Source organism: Echeneis naucrates, chromosome 3 (genome assembly GCF_900963305.1).
Source record: "Echeneis naucrates chromosome 3, fEcheNa1.1, whole genome shotgun sequence".
In the NCBI taxonomy this organism is placed as follows: Eukaryota; Metazoa; Chordata; class Actinopteri; order Carangiformes; family Echeneidae; genus Echeneis; species Echeneis naucrates.
The window spans coordinates 19,071,414-19,090,883 of NC_042513.1; the positions used below are offsets into that span (position 1 = coordinate 19,071,414).

Below are 19,470 nucleotides of genomic sequence, written 5' to 3' on the forward strand. Positions count from 1 at the left end.
CTTTGCTTCATGTCACATGTTTTGTTCTCAACACCTGTCACTTCACATCACTGGCCGCTGATCCTTAAAGGGCACTAACTCCACCATTCACACCTAAAAAGTCTGAGATTTACAATGTTTTTTGTTTGCTGTTGTTTGTTTGTTTTTAGTTTTTTCTTAAGTCTGCTTCTTGTCACAGGTTTTGATCTCAACATATGCCATTTGGTCTTTTTCCCAGCACCAGCTGCTTGGTCTGCAAAGGACATTAACTCCTTCTCCATTGTCATCTAAACAGTTTGAATTTAAAATTTTTGGTTTGTTTTTGTTCTGTTATATTTTCTTTAATTGTATTTTCTTCTGGTCACAGGTTTTCTGCAACAAGACATACATTCAACATACAAATTTGTACTTTATCCCAGACTGGGCATACAAAATAATTTCTGCATGCATTGTACTACACAATATGGTGACCATCTGGAGGGAGAGGACTCCTGCTGTAAACCCCCCAGCCCCTGATGTGGTAGACCCCATCACCCCATCACCCTCAGGGAAGGCAGTGAGAGGCCATCACTGAACTTTTTATTTTGTTTTTATTTCCCTGCTTCCATTTCTTTTTTCTAGTTCCTGTAAAAAAAAAAAAAAATATATATATATATATATATATAAGCTTCATTGTCTGTGATGCCTGAGAAAATAAGTGAATTATCTTTCTCTCATGCTATTTTTTCCACCACAAGTTAAATTTTTTTGATCTTCAGTTTTTTTATACTCTCAAGCTCCATTTCTTTTTTGTAAAGTGCTCTCACAGTGTAAGCACCCAACTGAAACAAATTAAATACATAATACAGTGGCTTTAGCATAATAACTAACTCTTTGTGTGGTTCACTTTAAAATAATGCCAATGTCACACCGACTATCCTCATGAAATAAAGTTATCAACATCGTGTGACTCTACTTTTTTCCCCCCACTGTGCGATCAGCAGCAACAGATCGGATGTAAATGTACGTGATAGGTTGAATTTACTGTTGCTTTTCTGGAGGACAGAATTTTTGTGATGGGGGATGGGTAGCAGGCTCACTGTGGGCCTTCTCTCCACTGTGCAAAAAATACATCTTCCTTTCACAGTAAATGGATAATTGTGTTTTAACACTGACTGATATGACTCCCCCTTCCACAGCCTCATCAAGTGAGACCCTCATTATTTTCAGTCCTCTGCAGAACTGTTTTCATGTCACATTTTTTACTGTGGGCTACAAACAATATCAGACCATTACCATTGTGATCAAAAACAAAGATGCAGTGTAAAAAACATACAGCTATATAGGTTTGTTATAGCCCCCAACATGAATCTACGTGCTCCCAAGTCCTTTTTGCTGCACCAGGGTAAAGAGGAGTGAACAAATCCCCTCCTCATGCTGTCGGCAAAAAAAAAAATTAAATAAAGAAAAAGTCTCCAATAGAAAATGATACAGGACAGGTGTATTTTCCATTTGTTTCTCTTCCCCCTGTTGAGTGTTAGTGTGTTTGTGTTTCAGCCAGCTGCCGGGTCACATCCCAATGGAGGATTCCCCATCTTCTCCTCTGTCTGTACCAGTTCTCGTCACCACCATCCTCATGCTCACCTTTTCTTTTTGGCACAGAGCCTTCAGTCATTCAACAATGCATTGCTCACATTTCACACAGTTCACTTAATGTGGATGGATGATAAATCCTTGGGCTGGATCGACACCTTGTAGTTAAAAGGGATGTCAGATTGTGGAAAGAACACATATTTAGCACAGTATTTTGAGACACTTCATGAGCTTTGGTCAATCGACTGTGCTGCGTTTCAGTCTTTAAAAGTTCAAAGGTTTCCTCTCTAGACTCAGGACATAATGAATTATACATCAGACCAGCTGGTGTAGGGTGGTATTTTCATGCTACACTCTGATTGGTTGGTTTGTCAAAGTCCTATCAGTGTGAATAGTTGAATATTAATTTCTTTCTGAACTTTCCAGCAGGTAAACCTAAATGAGACAATGTGAACAGGTCTTAATTTTTTTTTTAAACAAAAAGACATTTCACTCTGTTCCTGTCACAACTGTCACCTCAAATGATTGGAGACTTCACAACTGTGCTCTTCCATTTAAAGATACACACTGCGCTGTCACAGTTTCATCTTGTGAACTTTTGATATCACATCCAATCTCTGATGCATACTCGGTGTTTCTGTTTCTCTTGCATTGAAGCAGACAGGGTCACGCTGACATCTAGTGGAATAAAGTCTGTGTGCAACTGATAAGTGAAGACGTGGTCAAGATATTTTCAATGCTGAAATGTACAGCAAAACGGGGGAGGGAAAAAAAAAAAAAAAAAAAAAAAGTTAATGAAAAGTCTTTACATACGATATATTTAAAATAAATGAAATTTTAAAAGTCTTCAGAAACTGTCTGATGGAAAATATTTAGCAGCACTTTATTTTTAAAAAGTCAAAATAGATATCTTACATTTTGGTGGTGGGCAAACTGTAGATTGAGATTCAAAAAAAGAAAAAGTTAAATACAATCAATAGTTTAGCTTCTGAAGCCTGGCTTTGTCACTTGTTCATTCATGTAGCCAAGCTACTAATCCCAAAGTAAAACATGGCCGTGTCCGATAAAATGTAAAACACCCTAGTTTATAGCATTAAAAAAAAAAAAAAAAAAAAACCCATACACACACCACAAGCAAACATCCATTCATACACACTCTCAGTCTTCCCTCTCCATCATGCAAAGCCCACTTTTTAGCAGCACATAGAGCCAAGACAGCCCTAGGATAGTTTCTGGGCAAATGAGGCCACCAATAGAATTAAACAAGGGGGGGAAAGAAGGGAGGGGGGAAAAAAAAAAAAAAAAAAAAAAAAAAAAAACCCCACACTTTTGACAGACACACACATGCAATCAAATACCAACTCCATAAAACTCAATTTGGCCTCTGCATAGCACATAAAGGTGGCAACCATTAAATGTAGGTATGACACGTAATTAATGCAAGTATGAGGGTACTATACTTAAAAAAAAAAAAAAAATTATTATAATATCTAAGATTCTCTTCTCAGGCCATCCCCTCCCTAATAGACCTTAGCTCTGTTTTCTTACCCAAACTGAGGGTCAGTCTGGGGATATTCCTTTGGATCAAACCCATTCATTGTCAGTACAGCCCCATTTTATCCGACGTGAGTGAGTGCACCCTTTCCAGAGACAAATAAAATCATCTGGGTCCAAGCAGCTTTCCTTGAAATGAAAAATTACCAATTCATTGGTCTGCCTCTGTCCAAACACGTGTTCTGGTTCTGCAGGTGTTAGTGTTCAGAGGAAATGTTTCAGAGCTGCTCCGTCACTACTTTGGAGACGTCGTGTGCATCCTTGGTATGATCTTCATAACAGTGGCCTCCGTTCGGACCAGGTCTTCAGATTTCTCACTGCTAAGGGGCGGAGTCAGGACACCTGAAGGGACGGGGCAGTGGCGTTGACACTCTAGCTCCACGTCCTGGTAAGAATAGGCCTTGTCCTGTGGACAGCAGATTTACAGAGGTTAACTGAATCAACACCATTTAACTACGTCACCCACTGAGAGTACGACACTTTTTTTTTTTTTTTTAAACAGAATTTTGTTTGGAAAACACAACACACATCATGTCAAACATTTGCTCCCTTCTATTTAACAAGACACAGCAGAGTGGTCACTCACCAGCCAGGTCAGAAAAGGAGCGTGGGACTGGATGTTGTGCATGTCATCTGCAGGGATTCCACTAAATATTTTTATGGGCAACCCACCCACCTCCCGCAGAGCCATGGCAAAGGGCACCATCCACCTCACACACTCCTCAACCTCCAACCACTTCAAAGCTGCATGGAAAAGGGAGAACAGAATGCTTTGATAAAGAAGTTGAGTTTATATAAATGTTAGTTTTTTGTTTTGTTTGTTTTGTTACCTGAAACATTTTCCACCAGCTCCAGAGAGGAGAAGTGAAAGAGGGCTGAGGCAGCGAGGATGCCATTGGAGAACTCAAGAGAACGCACATCTAACATACACAAGTCCAACAACTACGAAAAAAAAAAATAAACATACAAAGTGATTAAATATCAGCATCACCATCCCAGCAAAACATAAGATCAAACAATGCTGATGATCCACAACATGATGTAAACTTTTCTTTGAGACTACTCCACTTCTCTCTGCCCATTTGTGAGCTGTCGATCTCCTGCTCTACCACATCCCAACACAGGTCTGTCAGTTCACTGATGCCTTTCTGCTGAGCTAACTGAGCCCCTTTTGTCTGACCAACACAATCTCCTCTGGCCTCTCATGTGCAAGGCATTTCCTTCAGAGCTGATTCTGAATATGATCTGTTTGTGTGTGACAATCCAGGAGATCAGTAGGTTTAGAAACGTCAATGAACAAGCAACCTCAGTCACATTTATTCTGATGTTTGATGAGAACATGAACTGAAGCTGCTGATCTGTATCAGAAGGACTTATTTCACCCTGCTGTGTGATTATCTTCCTAAATAAGCAGGTGACTGCATGTTTCAAATAAAGTGCTGTGTAAACATGAGCAACAAACGTGGTCAGCTGCAGAAAGAAAAAGTGTCGCCCAGTTTATGCATTCCAGTGTCAAATGGACAAATGTATTCATGAATGAAGGCAAACACCTCTGCTATTTGTGTGAAGGTATTCTGGGGGTATCTGGGGATGAGCAAGTCGTCTGTCTCTTTCAGGTAGGCCACCTGCATGTAAACATTGAGCCAGGAGATGGGAGTCTGTGGACTAAGACTCCAGTTCAGCTCCTGTGGGAAGACAGAGGAGGCGTAACGTTACAGACGTCCAACATTGAGTTTATCTAGATTGAAACAGCAAGTGGTTGTGTGTGCCAAAGTCTTTCAGGGTTGCAACAACACAACTACTTCGGTCAGTGACTCTTTTTGAACCATGGCTTCAAACGAAAAGGAAGGGTTGATGGGTAACTGAGAGCCAACAATTACAAGATCCGTAGTTTCTGACATTTGGACAGGTGCAGTTCAGGTCATACTGAGGTGTCAAGGACCAATGAGTGAAGTGGGTGTTCTTTACCTTCATAATAATGATCTCCATGCTGAGAATCTCATCTTCAGTGCAGGCTTCATCTGTAACGTAGGCAAACTTGTGGACCTTGGGAGGATACATCTCCTGGGAGAAACAAAAGTACAAACACATGAAAAACAATAACTTTCAGAATCCTTTGTCAGATTGTCTCCAGGCCAACCCTTCTTACCTCGACTTTAGCAGCAATGAAGAGACAGGTGATGCCTATGAGCTGAAGTGTTGATTTGAAGACATTTCTCTGAGTGGCCATGAAGCGGTCAAAGTAGTCCTGCGCCAGATGGTATGTCTCCCTGTGCAGTTTGTATACCTCGCTCACCTGGAACACAAACACACACACACACCAGCTTCAGTGACATGGCTCTGGATGACAGCCTGTCATTTCCCTGTCCAGCACATAAGTTGTGCAAACACAGTTGGAGCCACGAGAGCGCGTTTTTGTTAAAATTAGGGGTAGTCAAGCATGTTGGTATGTAGAGATACTACTAAGTGATGCTTAACTCGTCACCAAAATTGGTTCAAAAGTTAGTTCAGTGTTCAGTTTCACAATGACCAAAAAAAAAAAAAATCTACTTGGACTTAACAGTAAAGACATCTATTTCTGTGATTTTTTTTCCTCTTTTTTCTTTGTGTGCAGAGCATTGTCTCACATTGATTTGGTATGGCCCTTGACTGTACAACTTAAAGCTACTCTGTAAGTTTTATCAGTTCTGTTTGTAGAAGGCTCATCAAACTTTATGGTTTTGAGACTCCCGTTACCTTTACACTGTGAACCATGTGTCTGCATTACCACCCTCAGCATTTTGTAGGTTTGTGTACGTGAGTGGGTTTTTTGTACAATGGTTTTTATTTACACCTTCCTACATAAAGATATGCCTAATGTAACGCTTAATCAAGTTTCCTGCACCTTTTAAATCTGTCTAAAATAATCAAGCTACAACATGACGGAGATAAGGAATAGGGCAATCAGAGTATTTAACTAGTACAGCAGTGAAAGTGACAGCCATTATACATCTCGGTTTACCCTATGATATGAAGAGGATCCCAAATCCAACACCTATAGCTGATAGTCTTTACTAATCGTGATGATACTTAATCAGATGGGTTGAGCTCTCTCAGAGAAAAAGTAGTGTTCCAGTCATTGCAGATTATTCACCTTCAGTAGAGACGGCGTTCAAGGTGCTTTTTTTTTTGGCTCCTGCCAGAGTTTTTACTACACTGTTTATGCCACAGGATGTTTGCTGATGATTATCTACATAACAAGTTTTCTCAATAAACAGATCAAAGCAGAATTTGGCCTGTCATGAAGTGAGAGCAGAGTCGGCTGTGTCATACAGTGCAATCTTCATCAGCAACAATACTTCACCCTCGAGAGAGAGCAGGTCTGTGATGATCACACCCAACATGATGTTCTGCACAGATCAAGCATTTTGAATTGACTGAACCAGAAAGAGGTTGCCACTACATATGCATGCTACAAGGTGCATTTCTATTAGTACACATTTTACATGAGTGCATTTTTTCTGGACTATGCAGCTGGGTAACGTATCTTTAACATTTAAGTTGTGCCTGGTGCATCTCAATCGTACTTAGTCAGTTCCAACCAAGAATCCAGCTTTATTCACATAATGTCACTGAGTGAAAACAGTCCTGTTGTCTTTACTACATGTTATCATTTTTGCCAGACGATGTACCATTGACAGGGTTTCATGAACACAACTTTTCACTAATGCGACAGCATTAAAATGGGGGGCTGACCCTATGCTACAAATATACAAAATGGTCTTGTCATTTACTTGATTTAGACCTAGTCTTGCCACACCACATGCAGTGATTTTTACTGCAGGGCTGTGAGGTGAGTGTGGCTAAAGGCAAAACCTGGAGTCTGTATGCCAGTGTTGGCATATGCCGCTGGATCTCGGGTCTCTTCTCACTTCAAACGCCCTAGTTATTTTAAGTTCCTCAATTAAAAAAAAAAAAAAAAGTATAAAAATGCAAAAGTATTAATGAGCTTGATTGTTTGCTCCTCTCCCTCTTGTCATAGCTGTGCCATATTCATACAGCTGCCATTAATTAATGGAAAGCCAATTAAATAATTATGTGCAAGTCATACATGTTACAGACCTCCATGAGCCAGTCCAGCAGAATAGCTCTCATCTTAGGTTGAAGATGAGGATGTTTCTCCATCACGTGGACATCCCTGGTGTACGTCTTATCCTTCGCCAACATATTGCTCCAAACCACATCCTTACTGGCCCAGCTGGTCAACAAAACATATGGACATAAGGGTCAAGGATTCTACCCTTTGTCTCCTTCAGTGCGATTGTACAAGCTGTGTAACTTGCAAAAAAATGAGCTCAATAACATGTATGGAAAACAGAAGCAACACTTTAACTTCTTCCTTGGATGGTTAAAGCTTTAGCCATTTGACTTTTAGTACAAAAAACAAGTACCTGAAAAAGAAGAAGTGAAAAGCCTACATTTATTTAGGGTTTTTTGTTTTTCATGCAAGCATTTGGTGAAGCCTCTGAAATCACCCTCATTTATGTATAAACAGACCAAGGTTTTAATTATAAATAAATTGTTACATGGTTCTTCTCCATGCTGAAGATAAACATTCACAGTACAGGCTAGAAAACTATGAGGTCTTTCAAATATGGCAACTCTAGAGTCCGGTCGCATACAAGGTTGTATGTGTCTATTAGAGACAGACTTGTTTAGAACAAATTGTCCCTAACTGAACACAACACAGACTGATCATTAACATAACAAGGAGCTACAAGTTTGTTGGATAGCATCTGTGGTCACGAGTTTGTCACAAAAGGATCAGGAGAAGCCATTTCCTTTAAAATTACCACAACACTACTGGAATGATGATTTGTGGACTGTTGAAACCAAAGTTTGATTCTTGGGGAGGCACATGGAGCACTATGTATGGTTTTTCAGTGCAGACCAACATGAAAGCATATTCCCAAACATTAATTGCAACATTACAGTACATTTCTTAAGTGATATTAGCTTGGTAACTACATTTGTGACTTAGATGAGGGACAAATTGCACTTCAGGACAATCGATACAGAAAACCAGGTGTTTTCAAAGGGTTTTAGATGCTCATATTGTCAATGCGATAAACAGTACTCACCACAGTGCAGGGAGAGGGGCACAATGCACGGGGGTTACAAATATGTTCTTGAAGTCATAAAGGGGGAAGCCTGCTTTTATCAAGGCAACAGGTTGGTCCTCCTCCTGATCAGGTGTGGGAATCCATCTGTGTGGACTTTTGTAACAAGTACCAGGACTCCAGACCAGCTTCAGACACACAAGACAACAAGAAAAATGTGAGCGTAAAGCCACACTAAGGGGCAACACTATCACCAGCTTCACTGCAAATATTAAGGCCAACAAGACGCCCACACTCACCACTTAAATCAGAGACAGTCACCTGCAGAGATTCATCACACCTACCTCACTGTCACGTTGCTTCTTCCTCGTCATCTCTGCTACCTCCTCATCCAGATCCTGTAGGTACTGAGGGGAAAAGAGATCTTCGGTGTGATTCAGTCCAAACTACAGAATTAGTCCTCACAAGGGTTTGAACTGAGTATTTTCCCACAGTAAAAGCAGCAATTAAAACAAAAAAAAAAGTAAGCACACTAGTCATAGGCAATGACAGCTGCAACTATCAGAAACACCTCAGGAGCAGATACTTTACTGATGAGGAACACTTAAATCATCCAGGCCTAGCAGCCACAGGGACCAGGGCTTTATGGTGGCAGTTAAAGGCTAGTCTTCAAGCCTCTTAGTCAACTCACAATGGCAACATCTGCCTTTCTCTTTCTGGGTCGTGCTGTGTTTTCTTTGGGCGCCTCGGGAGCATCAGTCTTGGGTTGTGTGTCTTCCCTGTAACACCATAAAACAGCAACAACAACAACATAAACAACAGGTAGCTGTGAGTGCACAGGGTCACCAGAGCAGCCTGTGCCAGGCCTGGTCCGACATGCTAACATGCTCGGGATCAGGTCACACAGCCGTAAGCTAACTAGCCAAGCGGCTAAAGCTCCATCAGCCTGCCCGCTGTGTCGCCGCACGATGACACGGCTGACAGGGCCGCGAGTTAAACCCGCCAAACTCACCCTTTTCCTCTCATGATACTCTGAGGGGCCGGTGTCAGTCTCCCGAGTAAACCTGTGAACAAGACATGCGTTTTTCTTTTTAAAAAACAAACTTTTATTCTGGGGTTTCAAACAAACAGGCAGACAGTCCGTCCCAACCCCCACTCCGGGCTCCCTCCTGCTGACAAAGCCCGACTCCGTCTGGCGCGGGGAAGTGGAGAAGGTACGCCGAGTTACAAACGGCCCAAAAGGCACCTCACACTGCCAGCACCTCCGGGAAAATCCGCGGATGGCGAGCAGCAGACTCTGTACTATCCACCGGGAGCTGCCGTTTTGTGTATTTTTAAGGGGAACCCGGTTTATTTCCTGCTGCTAACTTCGGACCGATTGGCCCTGCCGCGATAATGGCCGAACGAGCCGGGCACAGCTGGGGCGGCTGTTCGTCGGAGAAAAGTGCCAACACCGAGCTCACCACGGCCGCATTACAGCCCGACGAACACGGCTGACCTTTTCATTCAGAAACCCGCCTTACAGTCATCGTTACACGAAGCCAGCGAGGCTACACGAAAGTTGTTCAGCAGCAACAAGTCGTGTTGCTCGATCCGCTCACCTCAAGACTCAGTCCTTGAAGTTCACTCCGATCCACGTCTGAAAACAGTAAATGTGGATATCTGAGGACTGGGTTGTCTGTCGGTGAGGTTCGGAGCTGTGTGTCTCTTTGTGTGTCCGTCTGTGTGTACCCGGGCCGGGCTAGTTCCTCTGAGCTGGCGCCGAGCAGGGAGGAGTAGATTTAACTTGGCGCTAAATCTCCAACCTCGGCGCCTCTTTATAGTCCAGCTTCACCTCCATCAAGCACACTTCTACACCTGCTGCGGATCGGATGGCGCCCGTCCTTCGTGCAATTCGTCCGGATTGCGCCGAAAAAGTAGGAAAAATAAGTTTATAATTTATCCGACAGGCGGGAGGCGTGTGATGACAGCTGAAGGGGCGGAGCTTCCGAATAGGAAGTGCCCAGGCACCGCGTGGCTAGTCTGTCAGATGTAAACAAAACCGACTTCTTCACGTTCAGGCCGACCGATCGGAGCTAATTCAGTCGTTTGTGTGTGTGTGAAGCCCGCATACGATCTCCAGCTGCTGTCACGCTTTATTACCGAGCAAAAAAAATAAATATTAATAAATTAACTATGCTAAGCTGCGGGTGCTTCTTCCCTTGGCCCCAATTTCCAGCACTTCACGGCCGCAGCCCTCCCCATATTATTGACCCCATGTGATCACGTGATGCCTAAATAAATACTATACTAAATAAAAGGATTTGCTCGTTGTGCTCCGGTCCACACACAAAAAAAAAAACGGGAGGATGAGATTTTCGGATCTTTTTGGCCGCTTAAAGCCCGTGGTTATTGGGATGGTCCACGTGAATGCCCTGCCAGGTAACGCGAGATTACACCAACCCGTGTCATCCGTTGTTAGGATGTGAAGTCCCGAGCAGTTCAAAGAAGTATTTATTTTTACATTAATTTGCACAGTAACAGTGGTTGCAGATGATGTGTCAGATTGATCAGATTTCTCTGAAAACATTGACTTCTCTACAGCTCTAAATACTTTGTTTAGATAAGTGCGAAGTTTGAAATCAAAGTTTAAATAGAAAACAGACTTGTACTCAGACATACAGGCTCTGTTTTCTATACCTTATTCTGTCCCTCCTTAAGTTCAGTTCCACATTTTCTTTTCTGAAGGTGTCATGAACTTGGCTCTTATCTTCGTTAAAACGAGCTCAGGGGACTTTATGCAAATCCAGCATGCCTCATGTTTTGAAAATGTCTGCCCACATGTCGGCGAGAACATCTGCCTTCCACCGTCACACGTTTTCTCATTTCAGCCTGCACACTTCAGTGCAGCTTTATGTGTAGCTGTGTCACCCAGATTCCTGCACCTGTGTCAGCACAGGAAGTAAACCCAGAACTTTGCTTGACGTCTGCACAGTGAACCACACAGATTTTTTTCTACGAAAAGAGAATAAATCAAATCAAATCAAATCAAATCAGATTTATTTGTAAAGTGCCAAATCATAACAAAGTTACATCAAGGCACTTTACATATAGAGCAGGTCTAGACCAAACTCTTTAAAATTATTTAAAGAGACCCAACAGATCCCAGATGAGCAAGCACTTGGCGACAGTGGCAGGGAAAAACTTCCTTTCAGAGGCAGAAACCTCGAGCAGAACCAGGCTCAGGGGGGGCCGCCATCTGCCTCAACCGGTTGTGTTGAGAGAGAGATAGGCATTGGGGGGAGGGTTATAAACACATAAAAATGGCCTCGTGGGGTAAATGTTATACCATATACTTTCCCAGACAAAAGCAGTAGGTTATAAATGCAGTTGATGGGAGGAAAAGGGCAAACATTTAATAGTTTCCTGAAGTTCAGTAATAATAATTAGTTAGACAGCACTGCTGCAGTTTTGTAAGCTATGATTTGATGATCACAGATTATATCTTTTACTGTCTGTGACCAAATTCCTTGTCTGTTCTCAGGCACCCCCCTGAGCTGTATGAAAATGCCCCAAATAATTGAAGAAGCATCCAAGGAGGCATCAATCTACCAGGACGCTGGAGTTGTAAGTTATTGCACGTTGGATGAATTCCCTTCATATTTGAGGTCTCACCAGTGACGCCGGCAAACATTCCTAAACATTTTTCGCAAATCCCTTTTCTAAGGATGGTGTGATCATCGAAAACATGCATGATGTGCCTTACTCGTTCTCTGTGGGTCCTGAGGTGTGCGCCTGTATGACTGCCGTATGTGCTGCTGTGAGAAAAGTCTGTCCCACCCTTCCACTTGGAGTGCAGATACTGTCTTCAGCTAACCAGCAGGCGCTGGCGATAGCGCTGGCTTCAGGTTCAGTTTATTAATCGTTGTAGTGGACATGATGCTGTAACTATCTGTGATCAACAGACTATAGGGCAAAAATAGCTGTATTGACTTCTGTGGCCAGCACAGCATAATGATGTTACTGTATGGTGACAGGTCTGGACTTCATCAGGGCGGAGGGTTTTGTCTACTCTCACGTGGCCGACGAGGGCCTCTTGAATGCCTGTGCTGGAGACTTGCTGAGATATCGCAGACAAATTGGAGCTGAGCATGTGCAGATCTTCACGGACATCAAAAAGAAGCACAGGTGAGATCACTTGTTCCACAGTTGGATTAGAAAGTACAAGCAGGTGACCCACTGATGTGCAGAAAATAGCCAAAATATACCTGTGGCGCTTTAACATTCTGATCATCCTGGCAAAAGTACATATCACAGGACTAACAATGACTCTAGTGCACTCAGTTGCATAGAAACAAATTCTCTTTCCTTTGGCTGCTCAAAAAGTCTAGATAAATCTATTATAGTTAAAATCCTTCCTTCCAAATAACTTACATAGCAAACTTAGGTTAAACCTATTACTGAACATCTTTTGACTAAAAAATATTCCTAAACTTAAGAGAGTTATGAACATTTCATATCATGACACCACAGTGTCCTGGGTTTGATTCCAGTGGGCAGCCATGTTCTCCCCCACCCATTAGTTACTCTCTGTTTAGTGTCCATTTTATATAAAGCTAACAATATAAATAAAAATCTGAAATTTTTAAAAGAGCCCAAAAATTATTTAAGAAGAACCAGCCAGCTGCTGCCTCTGAATAACCACAGTGTAGTTCTATCTGTATTATTTATATTATTTAGAGTTGGGTAGTTTAAAATTGGTACTTACTGCTGCTGCTGCTGCTCTGAAATATTCCCCAAACATCTTTTTGAATTTACTCTACTCTTTCTCACAGCTCTCAGGGATGTAAATGACAATAAAAGTGGTAATTTTGCAAGCAGTCTGTAAGCTGTAAGCTGTAAAACTGTAAGCAGTTTTGCTAGCAGTCATTTTCTATGCATCCTAATTCTCTGCTCTTGTCAGTGTGGTAGTTAATTTCCCAGCCTATTATACAAGAGGTTTCCTTGAAGTACAGCTGAGTGGCTTTCTGCTTTGTTTCTCTGTTAGTTTTAATTTCAGCCAGCCATGATTCTCCCTCCGTTTATGTACTGTAGACTTCACATTTTAATACAATATGAAGAATTTCACACATTAAGTTCAATTTAGTAAGAATTAAAGACCTATTTCCTTTCCAGGGTCACAGGTTGCTCATTAAAACGCAAGATAAACAGCCTACTGCACTGTGGATTAAATTATTGTCTCTGACTCTTTATTCCTACATGTGAGAGTCTTTTATGTCTGAAAAAATAAAAGCCCAGACTAATACTAATAGTTTATCCCAGGAGTCAATCTACTGTCCAGGCCTAGACTCAGTTTTATCCCCACACTGTTTTACATTATGTGTCCTGTGTGTGTGTCTTCCAGCGCCCATGCGCTGACTTCAGATGTGAGCATTGAGGAGACAGCACATGCCGCGGAGTTCTTCCTCTCAGATGCACTCATCATCACAGGGACAGCCACCGGCATGGAGGCCGACATCAGGGAGCTCAGAGGTGCTGCCACAGCTCACACGACCTGGAGACTCTTATGTTGCTGTCATGACTGCTGCCTCTGAGCATGCAAAGCCCTGTTTGACACTTCAGCACTGATTAAGTTTGCTTTGATCTTCTAAAAGGGCAAAAAACATGAAGCAAGTAACTCCTCAGATTTGAGAAGCGCTGTCGCATTAAACAATGCCTAACTGCCTTGACTGACCAGCAGGGGGCCCCTCACCTGCAGTGATCACTGGGGCCTGTGGGCGGTTCCTGTCAGCAGTGTCCAGTGTCCTCAGTCTGACACCGTCAGGACAGTGTACATTCAGATCACGACTGGTAGTCACCCAATATGGCATCCATTTGAAGCCTGGCTGTGGCTTACTTTAGGAATGCTGGATATGTGCTCTCATTCTGTTTCGCTCACACACACACACACACACACACACACTCCGTGTAAAGAACGAAAAGTAACATGAAGACTGGACTCCACTGGATGGGAAGGTTTGGTTTTATTCAGTCTGGATAGTTAGTTGTAAAAAGGGTGGGGCTGGGGTTATTCACACATATGCTGAATATTTAAATTAAAAACTCTGTATTGCCGCAACGTTTCCAGTGGTCCGCTGGGTACATTCGCTTAAGTGTTGTCCTTTAAGGCTGTATTAAATTCCTCTCAGCCCTGATATAGCATCAATATTGTTTTACAATCTACAATGTAACTATTGTAGTTTGGTCTCCTGTTGAACCTGCCGTTGAGCCTCAAACAGAAATTAATCACAATTAGCCGTTTAAACTCTGAGACAGCTTTTGCTTGCTTGAGACGCATTGGATTTTTTGAGTATTGTTGGACGGACACAATGGCAATGTTGCTGTGTGTCAGCTTAATACGTGTGTCATGCTCTCAGACATAGTGGAACTGTGTAGGAGGCCGACAGAAAAATGTATTCCAGAGCCAAAGTGCGAAAAAAAAAAGATTAATGTCATGTTCATCCATGCTGGATGCCCTTCCTGCTGAAACCCTGTCCGTTATTGTGGACTTGGGATGGCAAAAACCTACCATTGGTTTGCCTTCTGGCTGGAATTTGAACCCGGTGCAGCCACATGGAAATATGTGAAAAAAGGTGAAAAGATATCTGCACTAACGCAACTGCGAAGGGATGGCTGATAAGCCTTGCCGAAACATGTGCTCTACAAACTGGCTACGTCCTTTGAGAAGGAGAGGAACGAAAACCTAAATGGGATAATGCCACAGCTCTGGAATGCTGATTGTCGGAAGGTTGAAAGTTGGAAGGTTAAGAGGACCACGGGATAGTTCACTGCACCGACTGCCAGCAGTGACAGAAGAGGGACATGTACATGGGTGGATGAGACCCCCTTCAGTGATGACCGTTGAGTCAGAGATCACCAGTTGTAGCCAGTCAGGTAGCCGAAGTCGCTGCTTTACTGCCCTGCAGGGAGTGCAAGCTACACAGTGGACAGACTGCTGACAGGTTCTGATGTTAGCCATGGCTCACTGTGTGGACAAAAGAATTGGGAGCTATCTGAGAATTTCAGAGGGGGAATATAAGTCCCAGGGATAATTAAACCTGGTACGTTTAAAGAAGCTGATAACCAAAGTTGGGTGAACTGTTGCTGAGTTCCAGCATTTTCTCAGAACACACTTAGGAGACAAGAGCAGGAGGGTTTGGGGTAGTTAATAGCAGGGGCTTAACACAAAACAGCAAGAAAAACAAGGCCAGTAAAATTCATATATTGTCTAAAACTGTTGTTTGCTTCTTAGCAGGGTAGCTCAGAGTTTCAATATGATAATCAACTTGTCCATGGAATATTTCTTCACTCACTGGAACAGAATCTGAGAAAACTTTGCCAGCATTCATCTAACTCAAGCTGAAGTCCAGGCAAACTGTACCACTATAGATAAACAGCACGTGTCTCAGCCAGCAGCAAAAACTACTGAAAAGGCTAACTCCTAAGTCATGACAAGTCACCACAGTAAGTATTATATCAGGACCAACAATTGCCAGCCCACCACAAGGGAGAAATGCCAGTCATGCACAGCTCAAGGGACTGGAAGCTGCGACCACTGCTTCCAATATGGCCAAGAAGGACGCATAGGTGTTGGCAAAAAGAGGGAGTCAACCCACAGCTCAAGAGCAGTGGTGGACAACAATTGAGTTCAGTGCTTTAACACCATACCAAAGCCAGTGTAGAGGTCAAGGAGCATGTGCAGAATCTTCTAAATAGAGGATAGATCTACAAACCTGCTTCATGTTATTCTTTCCCTGTTCTTTTTGGCTCAAAAAAAACAAAAACAGTCCGAGACTGTCCGTGGACTTCAGAGGGGTGAACAGAACGACTATCTCAGATCGTCATTCGTTGCTACGAATCCAAGACCTGACAGTTTAGAGGGCAGCATGTGGTTCTAAATCCTGGATCAATCAGCGTATACCATCAACAGTTTGAGTGAGGAATCCAGTGCCTCACAGCTTTCAAGACACTGTGGGATTTTCATGAGTGGATTTGTCTTTGGTTTGGCCTGATGAATGCACCTGCGACTTTCCTGAGGTGTATGACGGGTGTGCTGGAAGTTCTCCAGGATGAATGCTGTAGCCCAAACTTCAGTGATGTCTGCTGAACATCACGTACACCATCTCAGACAGGTTCTCAACCACATGAGATAGAAAGAGGTGCCCTACCTCGGCCAACCTGTGTCTGGAGGAGTCAAGTTAGGGCCACAAGACTTGACAGAAGTCATGACACTTAAAGAGCCTTGCATAGTTGGAGATGTCAAATCCCTACAGGAATACAACTATTACTCTTGTGCTACATGCAAGACTTCTGTCAGCCGGCAAAGCTGCTGAAATTAATGAAGGCAACACTCAGAACCGGACCTGTAAAAGTGGAGCTACGAGGGCAGCTCCCCTCAAAAGCATCCATTACATGAACAGTAGAGCGTTCTGGCTAGTTCAACCATCCTAACTTACCCAAACTTTGACTTCTAATTCATACTGATTCACACAGATGCATGTGTACAGTATGTTTCAAGACCTCATCCTTTGATTGGCTATCCTGAGGCTCCACCTCAGAGAGGCTCCATCATCAGGGTAGGGCGTTTGTTCAGCAGTTTACAACAGCTGGCTTACACTATACCAATCTTATGGTAACTCAGTGGTGAGATGGATGGATACCATTGAAGAAGAAAACAAGTGGAAACACCACCTTCCACATTTGTACTTGCCTACAACTGTACAAGGTATGAAGCCACTGGCTTTTAACCATTTTTATACGGTTGGCCTCCATCCCTACCTGTTGATCTCTATCCACCAAAGAGATCCTGACACACCTGATCGGCACATATGCACAGAAACAGGCAAAGAGGATGTTGCTGCAAACAGCGCCAGCGACAGAGGGAGAAAAAGCTTAGCGCCACAGCCTGCGAGTTTCACCCTGCTGTGAGACAGGAAACGTACACCAAGGACCTAAACAACAGGCTTTTCATCAGTCCAAATGACAGGCAGGGGTCAAAATACCAGGCAAGCAGACAGCACAGACAGTTCCAGAGGGCTAGGCAGGAGCTTCAGACCGGGGAGACAGGCAGGGATCAGGAAACCTGGCAGGCAGGCAGACCAAGCAGAATAAGCCAAAGGGGCTGGGCAGAATCTGTGAGACAGGTAAACAGGCAGGATTCAGGAAACAGATGGCCGGGCAGACAGGTATAGCGAAAGCTCGGCAAAGACACACTACACAATCTGGGGAAAGTGGACCGGTATATAGAGAGGAAAACTGATGGGGGAATGAGCCTCAGGTGGGGCAAACCAGGTGATTGCCAGGCAGGTGGGTGTGTCAGGAGCTGCAAAGACAGGAGAGAGCGATCAGGCACATCTCATGTACACTTAAATTCATCTTTCACTTTAGATGTCAGGAGACATTCAAAAAGCAGGGGAGAGTGTGAAGGGTCGTGGACGATTGAGGAAGATCAATTTACAGTGTCAGACATTCAAAAAATGTGTCCATTGAGGAACAAAGTTAGGGTTAAATGTTGAGTTAAGTTTGGTCAAAAACAGACACCCCCATTTATGTTTCATTTTTAATTTGCCTGAAATAGTGTTGGTCAGTGGTCAGCATATTAGCATAACAATCCAAAATGCCAGCAGAGGGCGCAGAGAAAGACAATAAATGGACAATAAATCCTATATCTGCTTCTTTGTTTTTCTTATAGGTGGGTGAATATTACTCTGAGCCAAATAAATGGCATGATATAATGCCATGGGTTGGCCATGGTACGTTTGTTATGACTGTGTTGGCGTTGCTCCAATGTGTCAAAGTGGGAAAGTTGCTGCTAGGATAGCACTTTTACGCAAACATTTCTAGTTGAAAACACAACACTGAGACAAGGATGGATGGAGCCCAACAGATGAAGGGGGGTGAAAGGAGGGTGGGATTCTGAGTCATGTGTACTTAATGTGTGGGTACTTTGGTTTTGTGGGCATTGAGAATAAATCTCACAGCTCAGCCTAACAGATGTTCAAGTGTCTGCCTCTTTGTTGTACACTGAGGCGGGATTTCTGGCCACTCCCCTGACGCTCACTGAGCCGGGGGGGCGACAGAACATTTAGCCTCTGAAGGCACTAAAAGGACAGTGAGTGTTAGATCCAGCACCCACACAAACAGAAACATGACTCCGGCTCATTGTTGCTTCACACCTGCTTTGTGTGCGAATACGCCACTGTTTCACCATAATTAGCCTGATTATGAATAATATAGTCTCAAAACTATCCGTCTCAAAAAATGACCGAGTCAAAATCAACATTTTACACTGATTGTATGGTTTTTCATCTGTTTTAACATTTTTAAGCACTTTTTCAAAACTTTGAATGATAAAGTTAATTATCATTGCATGATTTATAATTAATATTGAGCTAAACACTTGGCCCAACAGGCTGTGGCAAAAGGGTAAATGGCTCTGAAATCTGGAGCCAGACTCCCACATAGCAACACCAGGGCTGTTATTTTAAGAAGTTTCCGACACAACACTGTAAACAGTCAGAGCCCGACTTAGGTGCACAGTTTCCAACCAACACACAACAGCGCTGACACCAAAACACGCACACACACAGTCCCTTTCCCACACACGTGCAGCCCCTGGTTGTATCTAACATGCCAGTGTGAGGTTTCATCTGTGCTGTGTCCAAAGATCACAGCCGCCCTTCATCAGCACAACAGATGGAGCAGGAGACGTTTACAGTAGCACTCATAAACAAGTCCAGATTTAACAAGATTTAACACAGACGCAACCACGCATCTCAGATGCATTGGAACACTTTGATTTTGAGAGTTGCAATTGTAATTAAAATGCATCCGTGAATTAGCATAAATCTGTGTATTCGATGGCTATTTTTAAAACCTTTTTTTTTTTCTTTGCAGAGGTTTCCCAGTCTGTGAGAATCCCGGTGGTCATTGGCTCTGGAGTGACCTATGACAATGTCGAATGCTACCTCGGTGCAAGTGGATTAATCATTGGCTCTCATTTCAAGGAGGGCGGCCACTGGGCCAATGCCCTCGACCCTAGGCGAGTGGAGAGGTTCATGGTAAAGATAAATGAGCTACGAAAATGAAAGGGCAGATCCAAGTCTGTGACTACCACTCCTACGAAGAGCCCCGGAGATGAAATGTAAAACTACACTGAGATGGTTTTGGTTCTTAAAAACAAACGTATCTTGTGATGGATAACAGTTCTTCAACATTAAACACTGGAAAATAATCATATGTACGACCT

At 43.0% G+C, this 19,470-nt stretch overlaps 2 protein-coding genes across 3 annotated transcripts; one reads left to right on the plus strand and one right to left on the minus strand.

Moving 5' to 3' along the window:
• Positions 1 to 2,887: 2,887 nt before the first annotated feature.
• Positions 2,888 to 10,106, minus strand: ccne1 (cyclin E1). Its single transcript, XM_029498392.1, has 12 exons — positions 9,806 to 10,106; positions 9,217 to 9,268; positions 8,896 to 8,983; positions 8,549 to 8,611; positions 8,226 to 8,392; positions 7,207 to 7,342; positions 5,255 to 5,401; positions 5,074 to 5,169; positions 4,656 to 4,790; positions 3,936 to 4,047; positions 3,692 to 3,849; positions 2,888 to 3,511 (listed from the first exon to the last, which is right to left on the minus strand). The coding sequence occupies exons 2-12, from the start codon at positions 9,228 to 9,230 to the stop codon at positions 3,341 to 3,343; spliced, it is 1,287 nt and encodes a 428-aa protein (XP_029354252.1). The 5' UTR covers positions 9,231 to 9,268; positions 9,806 to 10,106; the 3' UTR covers positions 2,888 to 3,340.
• Positions 10,018 to 19,309, plus strand: LOC115041097 (uncharacterized protein F13E9.13, mitochondrial). Of its 2 annotated transcripts, none has more exons than XM_029498394.1 (6): positions 10,018 to 10,120; positions 11,728 to 11,810; positions 11,911 to 12,091; positions 12,221 to 12,371; positions 13,588 to 13,715; positions 19,119 to 19,309. In XM_029498394.1, exons 2-6 carry the CDS (start codon positions 11,745 to 11,747, stop codon positions 19,307 to 19,309), a joined length of 717 nt encoding a protein of 238 aa, XP_029354254.1. In that variant the 5' UTR covers positions 10,018 to 10,120; positions 11,728 to 11,744. The 2 variants fall into 2 exon arrangements, with proteins under 2 accessions (XP_029354254.1, XP_029354253.1); XM_029498393.1 differs by lacking the exon at positions 10,018 to 10,120 and adding an exon at positions 10,553 to 10,625.
• The last annotated feature ends 161 nt before the right edge of the window (positions 19,310 to 19,470 follow it).

What these genes read in the sequence shown, in the direction of transcription:
- LOC115041097 (XM_029498393.1), top strand. Translation starts at nt 10,553, where the DNA reads ATGAGATTTTCGGATCTTTTTGGCCGCTTAAAGCCCGTGGTTATTGGG. An exon ending in CCACGTGAATGCCCTGCCAG is followed by an intron (nt 10,626 to 11,727) that starts GTAACGCGAGAT and finishes GTCTGTTCTCAG; the next exon opens with GCACCCCCCTGAGCTGTATG. An exon ending in CGACATCAGGGAGCTCAGAG is followed by an intron (nt 13,716 to 19,118) that starts GTGCTGCCACAG and finishes TTTTCTTTGCAG; the next exon opens with AGGTTTCCCAGTCTGTGAGA.
- ccne1 (XM_029498392.1), bottom strand. An exon ending in GCCCCTCTCCCTGCACTGTG is followed by an intron (nt 7,343 to 8,225) that starts GTGAGTACTGTT and finishes TTTGTTGACCAG; the next exon opens with CTGGGCCAGTAAGGATGTGG. An exon ending in GCTGGTGGAAAATGTTTCAG is followed by an intron (nt 3,850 to 3,935) that starts GTAACAAAACAA and finishes TTTTCCATGCAG; the next exon opens with CTTTGAAGTGGTTGGAGGTT.